This window comes from Chelonoidis abingdonii, chromosome 3 (genome assembly GCF_003597395.2).
Source record: "Chelonoidis abingdonii isolate Lonesome George chromosome 3, CheloAbing_2.0, whole genome shotgun sequence".
Lineage (NCBI taxonomy): Eukaryota > Metazoa > Chordata > Testudines > Testudinidae > Chelonoidis > Chelonoidis abingdonii.
The window spans coordinates 18,674,786-18,686,827 of record NC_133771.1 but is presented as its reverse complement, the minus strand read 5'-3'; the positions used below and the strand labels follow the sequence as shown (position 1 = coordinate 18,686,827).

At 42.3% G+C, this 12,042-nt stretch overlaps 2 protein-coding genes across 6 annotated transcripts in view; both read left to right on the top strand.

The window, feature by feature from the left end:
• Positions 1–12,042, top strand: part of UBXN2A (UBX domain protein 2A) — a 368,202-nt gene that overhangs the window by 45,666 nt on the left and 310,494 nt on the right. The window lies entirely within an intron of this gene.
• Positions 1–12,042, top strand: part of MFSD2B (MFSD2 lysolipid transporter B, sphingolipid) — a 64,003-nt gene that overhangs the window by 14,268 nt on the left and 37,693 nt on the right. For 3 of the 4 annotated variants that reach the window (XM_032784868.2, XM_032784871.2, XM_032784869.2), the window contains exons 3-5: positions 593–717; positions 5,304–5,427; positions 9,679–9,757. In XM_032784868.2, the coding sequence (XP_032640759.1) occupies positions 593–717; positions 5,304–5,427; positions 9,679–9,757 (328 nt within the window). The remainder of the gene's footprint in view (positions 1–592; positions 718–5,303; positions 5,428–9,678; positions 9,758–12,042) is intronic. The other variant, XM_032784870.2, reaches the window with a different exon arrangement.

Below are 12,042 nucleotides of genomic sequence, written 5' to 3'. Positions count from 1 at the left end.
TCAGAAGAAACAGTATTATTTGGGAATATTAACTGTAGTAGTCACAGTTCAGTTCTTTGTAGAAATAAGCCCATCATGCCAAAACTACTTTCACAATTAGCACCAGTTGGCACTCTTATAGGTAATCTCAGTAGAGATACTAAGGACTGAATGTGCATGGGAAATGAACTATACGCTTGTCTGCTCCAGCTCAGGAGCAGAAATTCAGAAATGGGGTCTTGTGGGAGAAGCTTACCTTGCCTTCACTTCCGCTGTACCTGGTTTTATGATTAAACCACAGACTTCGGTCTCCAGTGTTGTCTGGCTGACACCTCTTCCCAGCATTAAATTCACCTATGATCTTTCTCTCCTGGCCTTTCCCCAGTGTCATACATTCTCTCTTGCGTAGTGCCTGTATCTCAGTGTCTAATTCGTTGTCTCCCAAGGTGCATTGATGGTGGAGGGCTATTTATTTATGTTTTTTAATAGTAGTTGATGTGTGTTGTAAGTGAGCTATCACTACACTTTACACTGAGATTCTTTCTGGAAAGTTACTTTATGTTGTTTCATTGAATGATGGATCTTGTTTAGAGCACTGTGTCTATACTTTCAGATTACTCCATTTCATGCCTCTTTGGTGCTGTTCATTGGCAAAGCCTGGGGTGCAGTTACTGATCCTGTTGCTGGCTTTTTTATTAGCAAAAGTAAACGGACAAAAATTGGCCGGCTTATGCCTTGGTAAGCAGAAAATATTTTGTTCTGTTTCTCGGTTTTTTTCCCCCTCTTTCCTTTAATCCTAGAATGGCTTCATTGAATTAAACCTTTGTGTGTGTGTGTGTGCTTTTGCCTTTCTCAAATGAGACTGATTTTAGTATGGATAGAATGAATATGTAAAAAACCCAACTCGTGTCTGCTTCCTGTTTTCAGCTGCACATCCATAAAATTACAACAAGGGGCTTTCTTGGAAGCTCCCTGAAGAAACCACTCAATTGTTTAGAGATGGGCCGAAATCCAAAATTCTGTTGAATTTGGGTGGGAGAGGATCTGAACCTCCAGATCTGACCAAACCCCTTTGTGGTTTTGATTCTGAATTGGATTCTGCATCAAAAGGGGCTTATTTTCTACTTCTGGTTCAGATGTATCCAAACTGTTAGAAGACTAGCCATTCGTTAGATACTTGTTTGAGGCCTCACTCCAGCACTACACCCATCTCAGTGGATTTCCACTCCTTGCATGCAGGCTTGGCTGGAGATCACCAGCTCTAACATGGTAGGCCTATGGACCCAACAGGATATGTCTCAGGCCACCTTGCTGAGCTGCTTGCACTGCCCTAATGGTCAGTTCCATTCTCATCACTGGCAGTGCAGGATCTTCACCAGTAAGCATTCATCCCAGCTCAACACAAGTCAGTCCCACCAGCTGTTTCCCCACACCTCTCAGTACTCTTTCTTTATATCTTCACTATCAGCCCAGCTAAATAAAATATTTAATTGGAGGGTGAAAATGGTCATGATTTTTAACAAGGAACCAGCTGCTGGAAGAGTTTGGAGCTGCCAGCATTGTTGTAGTTCACAGAACTTCATTCCCCCTTTTCATACTCTCACCTCAAGCAGCTAAATGTGGTGTAGCTGCAGCTCCAGCATGCTCAGGGGCTCCGGTCCTGCTTGCATTACTCTCCTCTGAAACACACTAAAGTCCTTAGACAGCTCTTGTCCTCTTTTGACCTTCACTAAATCTATATGTAAGAATGAAAGAAAGTATCACGTACACTTTTCATGTGATGTAAGGAGTGGGGAGGTATACCCTAGTATTGAACAGAAATATAAATATTACCAGTGGGGGAAGGAGGGTGAAAGGTGGGAGTGTAAACTGGAAAAGAATGATGCATGTTAGAGGACCCAAACTCTCCCATGATGTGTTGTGGATTCTTTTTTCCTTTTAAAAACAAAAAGAAACAGAATGTCTTATGGACTCTGGAGTCTCTTGCCTTTGTCACTGATATCAGTCTTCTAGATTCAAAGAAGCTACTGTCAGAGTATTTGAATTAGTGACTAGAGCTGTGCAAATAATTGATTCTCTTTCCTCCCTCCCCCCACCCCCCATTTTTGGCCAATGGGAAAATTAAAAACAAATAAACAAAAAAGAAACCCAAGTTGACCCAAAAGAAAAAAATTAAATTTTTAGTGAACTGAAAAAGTTTCAGGTTGAATAAAACATTTAGTTTAGCAGAAATGGTTTCCCTAGCCTCTGTTTGCCAGAAGCTGGGAATGAGCAACAGGGGATGGATCCCTTGATGATTGACTGTTCTGTTCATTCCCTCTGGGGCACCTGGCACTGGCCACTGTCGGAAGACCGGATACTGGGCTAGATGGACCTTTGGTCTAACCCAGTAGGGCCATTCTTATGTTCTTGTGTTTGAAGGAATTATTTTTTACCTTTTTAAAATAAAGTTGAAGTAAAATTTCAAATGAAAAATTGTTTTGAATTGAAAAATCAAAATACTTTGTTCATTCACAAGCACTAAACTCACTGTATGAAAAAAATTAAGCTAGAAAAAGATCATGATGAGGTAGGGTGCATTTTATAATAACCCAGTGGTATTAGCTGTTTTCGGAATCATTTCTCAGTTCTGTAAATACTGTCTGTTTAGGACAAAGAATAGTGTTTGAATGACTCTCAGCCTAGCATCACATAGACTTATCAGCCCCTTGCATTAAACTCCCTATTGTACAACTTGCAGTTAACTTCACTTGTCTAATCAGGCCTTTAAAATACGCTTGTCAAACAGCCGTTGTTTTTGGAGGAACTTTTTTTAAATGTTGTATTATCACGGAAGACTCTTTAACTCTATAGTATACAGCACTGCCCATTTACACCAACTGAAGACCTGGTTTTGTATTTCTAATTAGCTTAAAACACCTTTTCTTGAGGTTTGATTTGATTAATATTTGTAGAGTGAAATTATTACAGCCAGTTAAGTTTTTAAAGTGAACTAGGTAATTATGCAACTTCACTCCTTGCCCCATCTGACAAGTATATTTAATAAAGAAATAGTAGTTTTTTATTTAATCCAGTAACAAGCCATAAAAATGTTGGTAGTCTCCTTTGTACGTAGTGTGATGTTTTAAAGGAATGAGCAGATGCTGTGATAAAGGATACTAACACAAAATGTTACAAATTAGTTTCCTTGCAGGAGGAACCACAGATAGGTTTAAAAAGAACAGGAATACTTGTGGCACCTTAGAGACTAACAAATTTATTTGAGCATAAGCTTTTGTGGACTCCAGCCCTCTTCATCGGGTGCATAGAATGGAACATGTAAGAAGAGTGTGTGTGTGTGTGTGTGCGTATGTATATGTATATAATATATACACACACACATACAGTACGAGTTTTTTCATGAAGTTGATGTATTTCCACTGCATACGGCTAAATGCAGTGCCTTGCATAGTGACAGGTTTCAGAAATGATGAAGTGGGCTGTAGCCCACGAACATTTATGCTCAAATAAATTTGTTAGTCTCTAAGATGCCACAAGTATTCCTGTTCTTTTTACCGATACAGACTAACACGGCTGCTTCTCTGAAACCTGTCACAGATAGTCTTGTGATTCAGCAAGGCATTGAATCACATGCCTGACTTTAAGCATGAATATTGAAGTGAATGGGAAAGGGGAAAAACAAGAAAGGCAGTTATTTTTGTGAAGTAGCACAAAAGTTTGCTGTAAGAACCATTTTGGGGACAGGGAGGGTGACTTTCCCCAATCTAATTGCCTTGGGATGCTTCCATCACATCCTCATGTACAGCTTCAAGAGCTGACCCAGTATGAGCAGACTGAGCTGTGACCTAGAAGCCAGGAAAGGCAGAGAGCACCAGAACATGGCTACTTTCCTTGCTACTCTACACATTCAGCTCCCACTGTTGCCTTTCATCCCATAGAGCAGTGTGGAAGAGCCATTGTTTTGCTGAACTGTTTGCCTACATTATTCTTTTGTAGTCCACTTTTTCAATACACCATTGCAAAATAATCAGCTGACCCCTAACATCAATAGGAGAAAACAGTGAGAATAGGCCTGTTGTGAAGGGATTAATCTGTTTTCTCTTTTGTTTGAATTTTTATTCTGATCTTGATCATCTAATTACTTTGTCTAGTGTCTGCTTTGCCAGAATACTGGAGAACACTGTGGCTGCAGGTCATGCTGTGAGGAATGAATTGCACTTGATACAATGAAATTTGGAAGTAGTGTTGTTTGTCTGACAGCCTTATATTAACTTGGCATATTGCTGCCTAGTGGCTATACTTGAATTCAGGTTTCCATGATATTTTTTTAAAATCGTCCTTGCTCACTAGGGGGCTGATCCTGCTGCTGTTGGAGTCATTGGGAGTTTTGCCACTGACTTAAAAGGGAGCAGGCTTGGCCCTACAATCGTATTTCACAGGGATGGACGAACATAGGTCCTAGGCAGTTCTACAATGTGAGGCATGGCCGTCCCACACCTATCACACTGAAATGTCAGGTCAGCAGTGAAAAGCCTAAGCTGAGAGGAGAGTTGGAGGTGCCAATGGGGGGGAAAAAGACCTTTGATAATAAAGAGGCTTATATTGGCAAGTGGTGAAGCATGTTATAACATGTGACCGTGTGGCTTGGTTCTCACTGGTGCTTTTCAGTAAAGGTCTCGGGGGGTCTGGTGGGACTAAGTATTGACCTCATCAGGGCCGCCCAGAGGATTCAGGGGGCCTGGGGCAAAGTGATGCTTGTACTCATCTGGCAGCAGTCCGGGTCTTCGGTGGCATTTTGGTGGCAGGGTGCCCTTCAGTTGCTCCGCGTCTTCTGCAGCACTGAAGGGCCCCCCACCACCGAAATGCTGCCGAAGACCTGGACCGCTGCCGGGCCAGGGCTCACGGGGCCACTGTGGGGCCCAGGGCAAATTGCCCCACTTGCCCCCCCTCTGGATGGCTCTGGACTTCGTGGTTATACCATAATAGCAGATGCAGGGTTTTTTTTTCCTGTTAATTGTAAATACATCATTAATTATAACTAACCTTTGCTCTTTTCCTTTAACTAACTATATTATTTAACTCTGGGGTGTATTTTGGGGGAGTATGATTTAATATTGTTATGTATTGAATTGTGCTCTTTATGCATTAATGGACTGGATAGTATTATATATAAACTATGTCAAATAGTGCATCTAAAGCGTTTTGAAAGACTGCACAAAATTAAGTTACTGCTTAAGTAGGTGCTGGGAAAATTAATTTCTTTTTTTGTCAATCCACCAAGATGCTTTCTAATAAAGGTGACATGAACATGTCCTTCATTGTAGGATGTTGGGGTGTACACCCTTCACGATTGTGTCCTATTTCTTCATGTGGTACTTGCCTCCTTTTGTAGCGGGAAGAGTTGTGTGGTACCTGACTTTCTATTGTCTTTTCCAAGCATTGACCACAGTAAGTAGATCTAGATTTACAACATTCTCGGCAATAAAATGCTTTCATTTTCTCACTTTGCTTTATGTGCCTTCTGATTTAGTGGGTTGAGGGTTTTTGCACCCAGTTCGCACAATGACTTCCAGTGAGACTTAGAGTTCTAAGTGCCGAAACTACTGTTAAAAATGGGATTTAGGTATCTAAATCACTGATTGCTTTTGGAAGGCAATGGAGAATCAGGGCCTCAGTTGTGAAATAGTTACTAATAGTCATTCTTGGATATCCCTGGATGGGGAGACTTGACTTCTCCACATTGATTTTAATATGAAGGGGCCTTACACCAGGCTAGCAGCAGTATGTAATTTATGTATTATCTTTCATTTCAGTGGATTCCAAAGCACTTTTCTGACAGACTGCATACCAGGGGTAATCAATAAGTGGACCGCAGGCCAAATCCGGACCACCAGACGCTTTTGAACAGACCCCAAAATCATCTTCTTTAGTTATTGTTATCATTATCGTCAGGGCTTAAATTCAGCTGGAGCTGTATATTTCAACCCTCCTGGAGTTTTTAAAGCATGTTGGGGTTGTATGGGGGCTCCGGAAAATACTCTGTGAGAATTTAAGCCCTGATTATCCTTTTTTTTTTTTTTATTATTTTCTCTGGAGTCTGGACCTTTACTATACCTTGACCAAGAAATTTGTACCTTGACAAAAAATAATTGACTACCCCTGCATGCACATATGGGGTTCACTTCACCCATCACTGAATTGCAGCCACTATTAAAGTGAAATATGGTATCTGTTTAGCAGCACAGAGCAACACTGCAGCAGTTTAGGACAGGAAGTGAAGAATCATATACAACTCAGGGGAAGTCAGGTAGGCCCAATGTAGTTTTCCAGTCGGATTTTTGCCAGCACATTGGACTTAACGGCTCTCCTCTTATAATAAGTGCTGTCGGATCTGTTAGGGACGCTTGGGTTTACATCTCATACAGAACATTGTAGCTTTGAAAGTTCATGCGCCTGACAGCCTGCTGGCATGCTTTTGATTCAGAGCTTGTCTACACAGCAAGTTCCTACACTGCAAGCCAGGGTGTGAATCCATGGATGCTGCTGCAGCCCAGTGAAAAGTCCTGGAGTAGTTCATTCATAATTAAGCCGCACTCCAGGATTTTCACTGTGCTATAGCAGCGCCAGATGGGACATTACTGTATGGTAGGCTTGTGCGCTGTAGATTCACACCCTGGCTTTCAGCACAGTAACTTGTGTAGACAAGCTCTCAGAGGAACTCCACCTGTGGCGGCATCAGTACCACTTCCTGCAGCATGTGGGGCTTTAGTAGAGCAGAGTCTGTGGTAAGCTGAGTCCAGGTGATGTGCAGAACAAGACCCAGGTTGTGAGAGGACACATGCACAGGAGAGGGCATGTGTGTATGTGAATCTCTATTACAAAGTAATCTGCAGATTTAAAAAGCTGGAAAAGCACTGAGAGCTCTCTGTCCAAATATCAACCTGGCCTGACCTTGCTTAACTGATTGAATCTCATCTGCATCACAGTTTAAAGTAGTGTGGTTGCAGGCCACCAAAATACTTGAACTCCTGAGTGACTTGGACTTTTGTCATTCATGCAGATCACTTGAAGTTTACGGGTCTGCTATATTTCAGTTTTTGGTTGGAGTATTAGCTCAATTCCTTTGTTATTTTCTGTGATGATAGATTGTCATTAAGAAACCCACAGTGAGTTTAAATGAGGAAGAATTTTATACCCTGTCTTTTGAAGGAAAAGATCTACTCAGACCTTATGAAATACTATTCGTGATTTCAGCTTTAAAGCCTGTTTGTACTGAACGTAAGGCATCAGGGCTAGTCAGAAAGAAGGTTTTAGTTACAGCTTAGTAAGAAAACATCAACATTTGCCACATGTAACAGAGGCGAGTAGGCACTTTGTGTGAATAGGGTAGCATGTGTCCTTCCCAGATACGTTCTCTCGTATTTTGTCACATAAAGCAGGGGTCAGCAACCTTTCAGCAGTAGTGTGCCGAGTCTTCATTTAGTCGCTCTAATTTAAGGTTTTGTGTGCCGGTAATACATTTTAACGTTTTTAGAAGGTCTATTTCTATACGTCTATATTATATAGCTAAACTATTGTTGTATATAAAGTAAATAAGGTTTTCAAATGTTTAAGAAGCTTCATTTAAAATGAAATTAAAATTCTGATCTTACGCTGCCAGCCTGCTTAGCTCACTGCCAGCCTGGGGTTCTGTTCACCTAGACCAGCAGCGGGATGAGCGGGGCCTGCACCTGGGATCCCAGACTGGTGTGGGAGGAGGTTCAGGGGTCAAGGCAGAGGGCTGGGAGTGTTGGGGGTGTAGGGCAGAAGGCTGGGTGTGTGGGGGGTGGGTTCAGAGGTCAGAGCACAGGGCTGGGGGGGTGCAGAGCAGAAGGCTAAGTGTGTGGGGAGTCAGGGCAGAGGGCTGGGGTGCTCTCTGCCTCTCTCTACAGCATGGACGTTGCCATTCTTTCCCCTCCCCCTCGCTAGGGCCATCAACTGATTGGCACAGGGAAGGAGAGGGGGAGGGGCAGGAAAGCACCACACTGGGGGAAGAAGCAGGGGAGGGGGCAAGCTTGGCTGCCGCAGGACCAAGCTTCTGCCTCCTGCCCCCGCAGGGGACAGCGGTGGGCTGGGGGCCGGGACTGCGGCAGCGTGCCACTCAAAATCAGCTTGCGTGCCGTGTTTGGCACACGTGCTGTAGGTTGCCAGCCCCTGACATAATGGGACAAAGGCTAGTCCTGTTGGTTTAAAGCACAAAATTGGAGTCAAGAGGCCTGGTTTCTCTTTCCAGCTTTGCCAAAGACCAGCTCTGTGAATTGGGCAAGTGGTTTAATCTCTGTGCCTCTGTTTTCCCTTTAATAAAATAGGAATATCATTGCTTAATTATTTTATAAAGAGGGCAGTGGTGTGTATTTATTTACATAGCTCTGGAAGCTTAATAAATGCTTCTGATAAATGTACAGGCAAGGTCACTGTCTCGAAGGATTGCCATCTAAATAGGCAACAGAGAATAGGATGGCTAGGGACAAGAGTAAATGCTAGAGCTGGAATATTTAGCATATGTGTTGTTTCAAAATGTTGGAAGTGATTTTTGTTTTAGTTTAAAACTTCGAAGTGAGAATTTATACTATATCTTTACTGCCAAAATGGTATGTGTTTTACAGCAAGATAACTAACTCTCTCCTGTTAGGAAATACTAGTGGTAACAAAACTCTGTAGATGCACAAGGCCAGCCATGAGCATAGGCGCCAGTTCCGTGGGTGCTCTGGGGCTGGAGCACCAGTGGGGAAAATTTCTTGGATGCTCTGCACCAACCGGCAGCTCCCCGCCCTGCCCCCTGGACCCAAGCTCACCTCTGCCTCCGCTCTGCCTCCACCTCCTCCCCTGGGGGTGCCGCCGAGTCCTCCTTCTCCCCCCTCCCTCCCAACACTTGTGCTGCGAAACAGCTGTTTAGCGTGGCAAGTGGTGGGAGGGAGGGGGAGGAGGAGGAACATGATGCGCTTGGGGAAAAGGCGGGGTTGGGGTGGGGATCTGGGGAGGGGTCCAATAGGGGCAGTGAGGGGGCGGAGTCGAGGTTGGGGTGGGGCCAAGGGCGAGCACCCACTGGTGCCAAGAAAAGTTGGTACCTGTGGCCATGAGTGGTGTGGTTATAGTGCTGACCTAACCTAGCTGCATCACAGAAAAAACTATAGAGCCTTTTGGCCACTAGGATTTTACTTTGGGATAACTAACACACAGTAATTATCTTGCTGTAAAACAAACAAAAGACTTTCTTGGCCATGAAGACATAGCCTTAGGCAGTGTCTTCACTAGGAAAAAAGGTGCGTTCTTTGTGTTCACTAGGATTTTATCTCATGTTAGTTAAGAACAAGGCTTTTTTCCTAGTGAAGACAATCCCTAAGGGTTTTAGGCATCCTGAAAGGAGAGTGGTTTTTAAGGAGGAAGTTGAAGGAGCACAAAGCGGAGGCATATATACTGGATACATTATTTATTATTTATGTGACTGTAGCACCTTGGAGCCCTAGTCATGGACCAGGACCCAGTTGTGCTAGATGTTGGATAAACACAGGACAAAAAGATGGTCTCTGCTCCAGAGATCTTATAGTCTGAGTAAGGGAGCAAATTCCTGTGCCCAATTACACATTGTTCCAGGTTATCAGAGGAACTGAGCATGCTACCTTGTAATGCTTTCCTATGTGGTGTTCTATCTTTATGTAGTTATTCCAAGTACCGTATTCTGCTCTCACCATGTTTCTCAGCCCAGACCAGAAGGAGAGAGATTCAGCAACAGCATACCGTGAGTTTGACATGGGCTTCTTGTTTTAAATTGGGTGTCTGAGTTGGTTAAAATCCCTTTTATTGAAAGAAGTCTCCTAACATTTGTGTGGCCTAATATTGGGTTTCTAGACAAAGAATTACTAGGCTCTGATGGAAAAATGGGTCATCATAGTTTTTTTTTTTTTTCATGTACCTTGTAAATATTTCCATCTTCCTGCATGTTTTACAACTGTTAGCCTGTTGGATTAGCCATAGACTTTCCTCCCAGGACATAAATTAGCCACAAGAAACTACTCTTATCTATAGTGTCTTCTGGATTTCTAAAGCCAGTTGTTGCTATATGAGTAATGGTTGCTAATTATAGGTGATCCGCAGAGGGGAAAAATTGGTGTTGACTATTTTTATAATGACATTTAAATAAGGCCTGAAAGTCTCTTTTTTTTCTTTTTGCCTTCTTTGGATATTTTACAGTAGAAACACAGGTCTTGTCCAATCTGTTTTTCATAGACGACTTTGTGGGTGACAGGACAGGTGGTAGAGTTGACATCATAGAACCAAGAAAATTAAATGTGACCAGGAAGGAAAGTGACTGTCTAAAAATTATCTATCTTGTTTTGGTTACACTCATTCAACTGTAACACCCATCAAATAGTTTGGAAGAAAGACCTCTGTTAAAACAGTCAGTTGATCATAGAATCATATAAATGTAGATCTGGAAGGGAACTTGAGATGTCATGTAGTCCAGCCCCTTGCTGAGGCAGGACCGAGTATAGACCTCTTGTCTTCCAAAAAGTTCTCCAGGAAAACCATACAAAACTTGCTGTTCCTTTTGTTTTAAAGCTAAAGGAAAAAAGTCTTAAAACTCCCTTTCAAGCATTCTTTATACTATATCATAAAGAGCAAATAAGGGCACAGTTAATTTTTCCTCCTCTTTACATCAGCTTTAAAGTTGTCATTTCCCCCCTCCCCTGGGTCTCTCCCCTTATATGTGAGTATAACAGTCCATTCCTAGGTATCCTGGCCAAGAGCAGTGAAAGTGAAGAGAAAGCCTCCTATTTTCCCTGGGCCAAATTACTCAAACTCTAGATGAAAAACTATGTCTTGACTTGGCCTTCAATATTCCCTTAGTGCTCTTCGAATTAAGCACAGATTTTTTGGGGTCGGGGGATTGCTTTTTTATTTTATTTTATTTTATTTTATTTTTTCCCTGGTTGTGCTTGTTTTCTTACTGGCAAGAGGCTTTCTTCCTCCATTTGTCAATCTTATCCTCAACATGCTGGCTAGACTAAATGTAAAACAAAGCTGTGTAAGCAGAATGATATGGCCAAGATTTTGAACTGACACAAATCCGAAATTTCAGAGTTATGGTACCCACAGCATCCATAACTCTTCCCTGAGGTGCGGTACATATGTGATATTACATGTTATCTAATATTTCAACAGGAAGCATGGTCTGGTAATTAAAGGACAGGATTGGGAATTGGGAGATCAGAATTCTGTTCATATAGACAAACTGTGGGAGAAAAGGGAATAAACTTTGGGAAAGTCACTTAAACGGTATGCCTTAATTCCCATCTGCAAATTTAGCATAATACTTACCTTGTAGAGATGGTATAACACCTGTATATTAATATCTTTGAACTCCTGAAAGGCAGCATGTATAGCCAGTGTTATCTGATTGTTTATAATTGGGTTTTATATGTCCAGTTGTGCAGTGCAGCCAAGTTATAGCAGTGGCATGAATAATAACTTTGAATTTCCTGACTTGTGTGTGTGGGTTTTTTAAATATTTCTTTGGCACTGAGATTTCTTGCAGTGCTGACATTGACAAGGGAAATTATCTCTTTTTACAAGGTCTTCTCAAAAACATTCCTCTCTTGCTTCTCTGCCTGATCCAAAGATCACTGTTTTTGTTTGTAGCTCTAGAACATCAGCTAAAGGAATCTGTTAAAGAAAAAAATGTAGTGTAATATATGACAGTGTGTTTTTTAATAACATTGAGGCTATGGCTACACTACAGCTTAAGTCGACATAAATTATGTCGCTCAGGCATGTGAATTAGCCACCCGCTTGAGCGACATAATTTATGCCATCTTAAGCGCTGATGTGGATAGTGCTGTCAGCAGGAGAGCTTCTTCCCTTGCCATAGCTACTGCTGGTTGCTCCTGGGGGCTGGAGTAGTTAAGCTGACAGGAGAGCTCTCTATTGTAGCCATAGCCTGAGAAACAGAGGTACCACTGCCCTCTACTGGGAGAAGTAGAACTCCTTAATCATGTCAGTTCTATACTGCTGCCCACTTTTTGA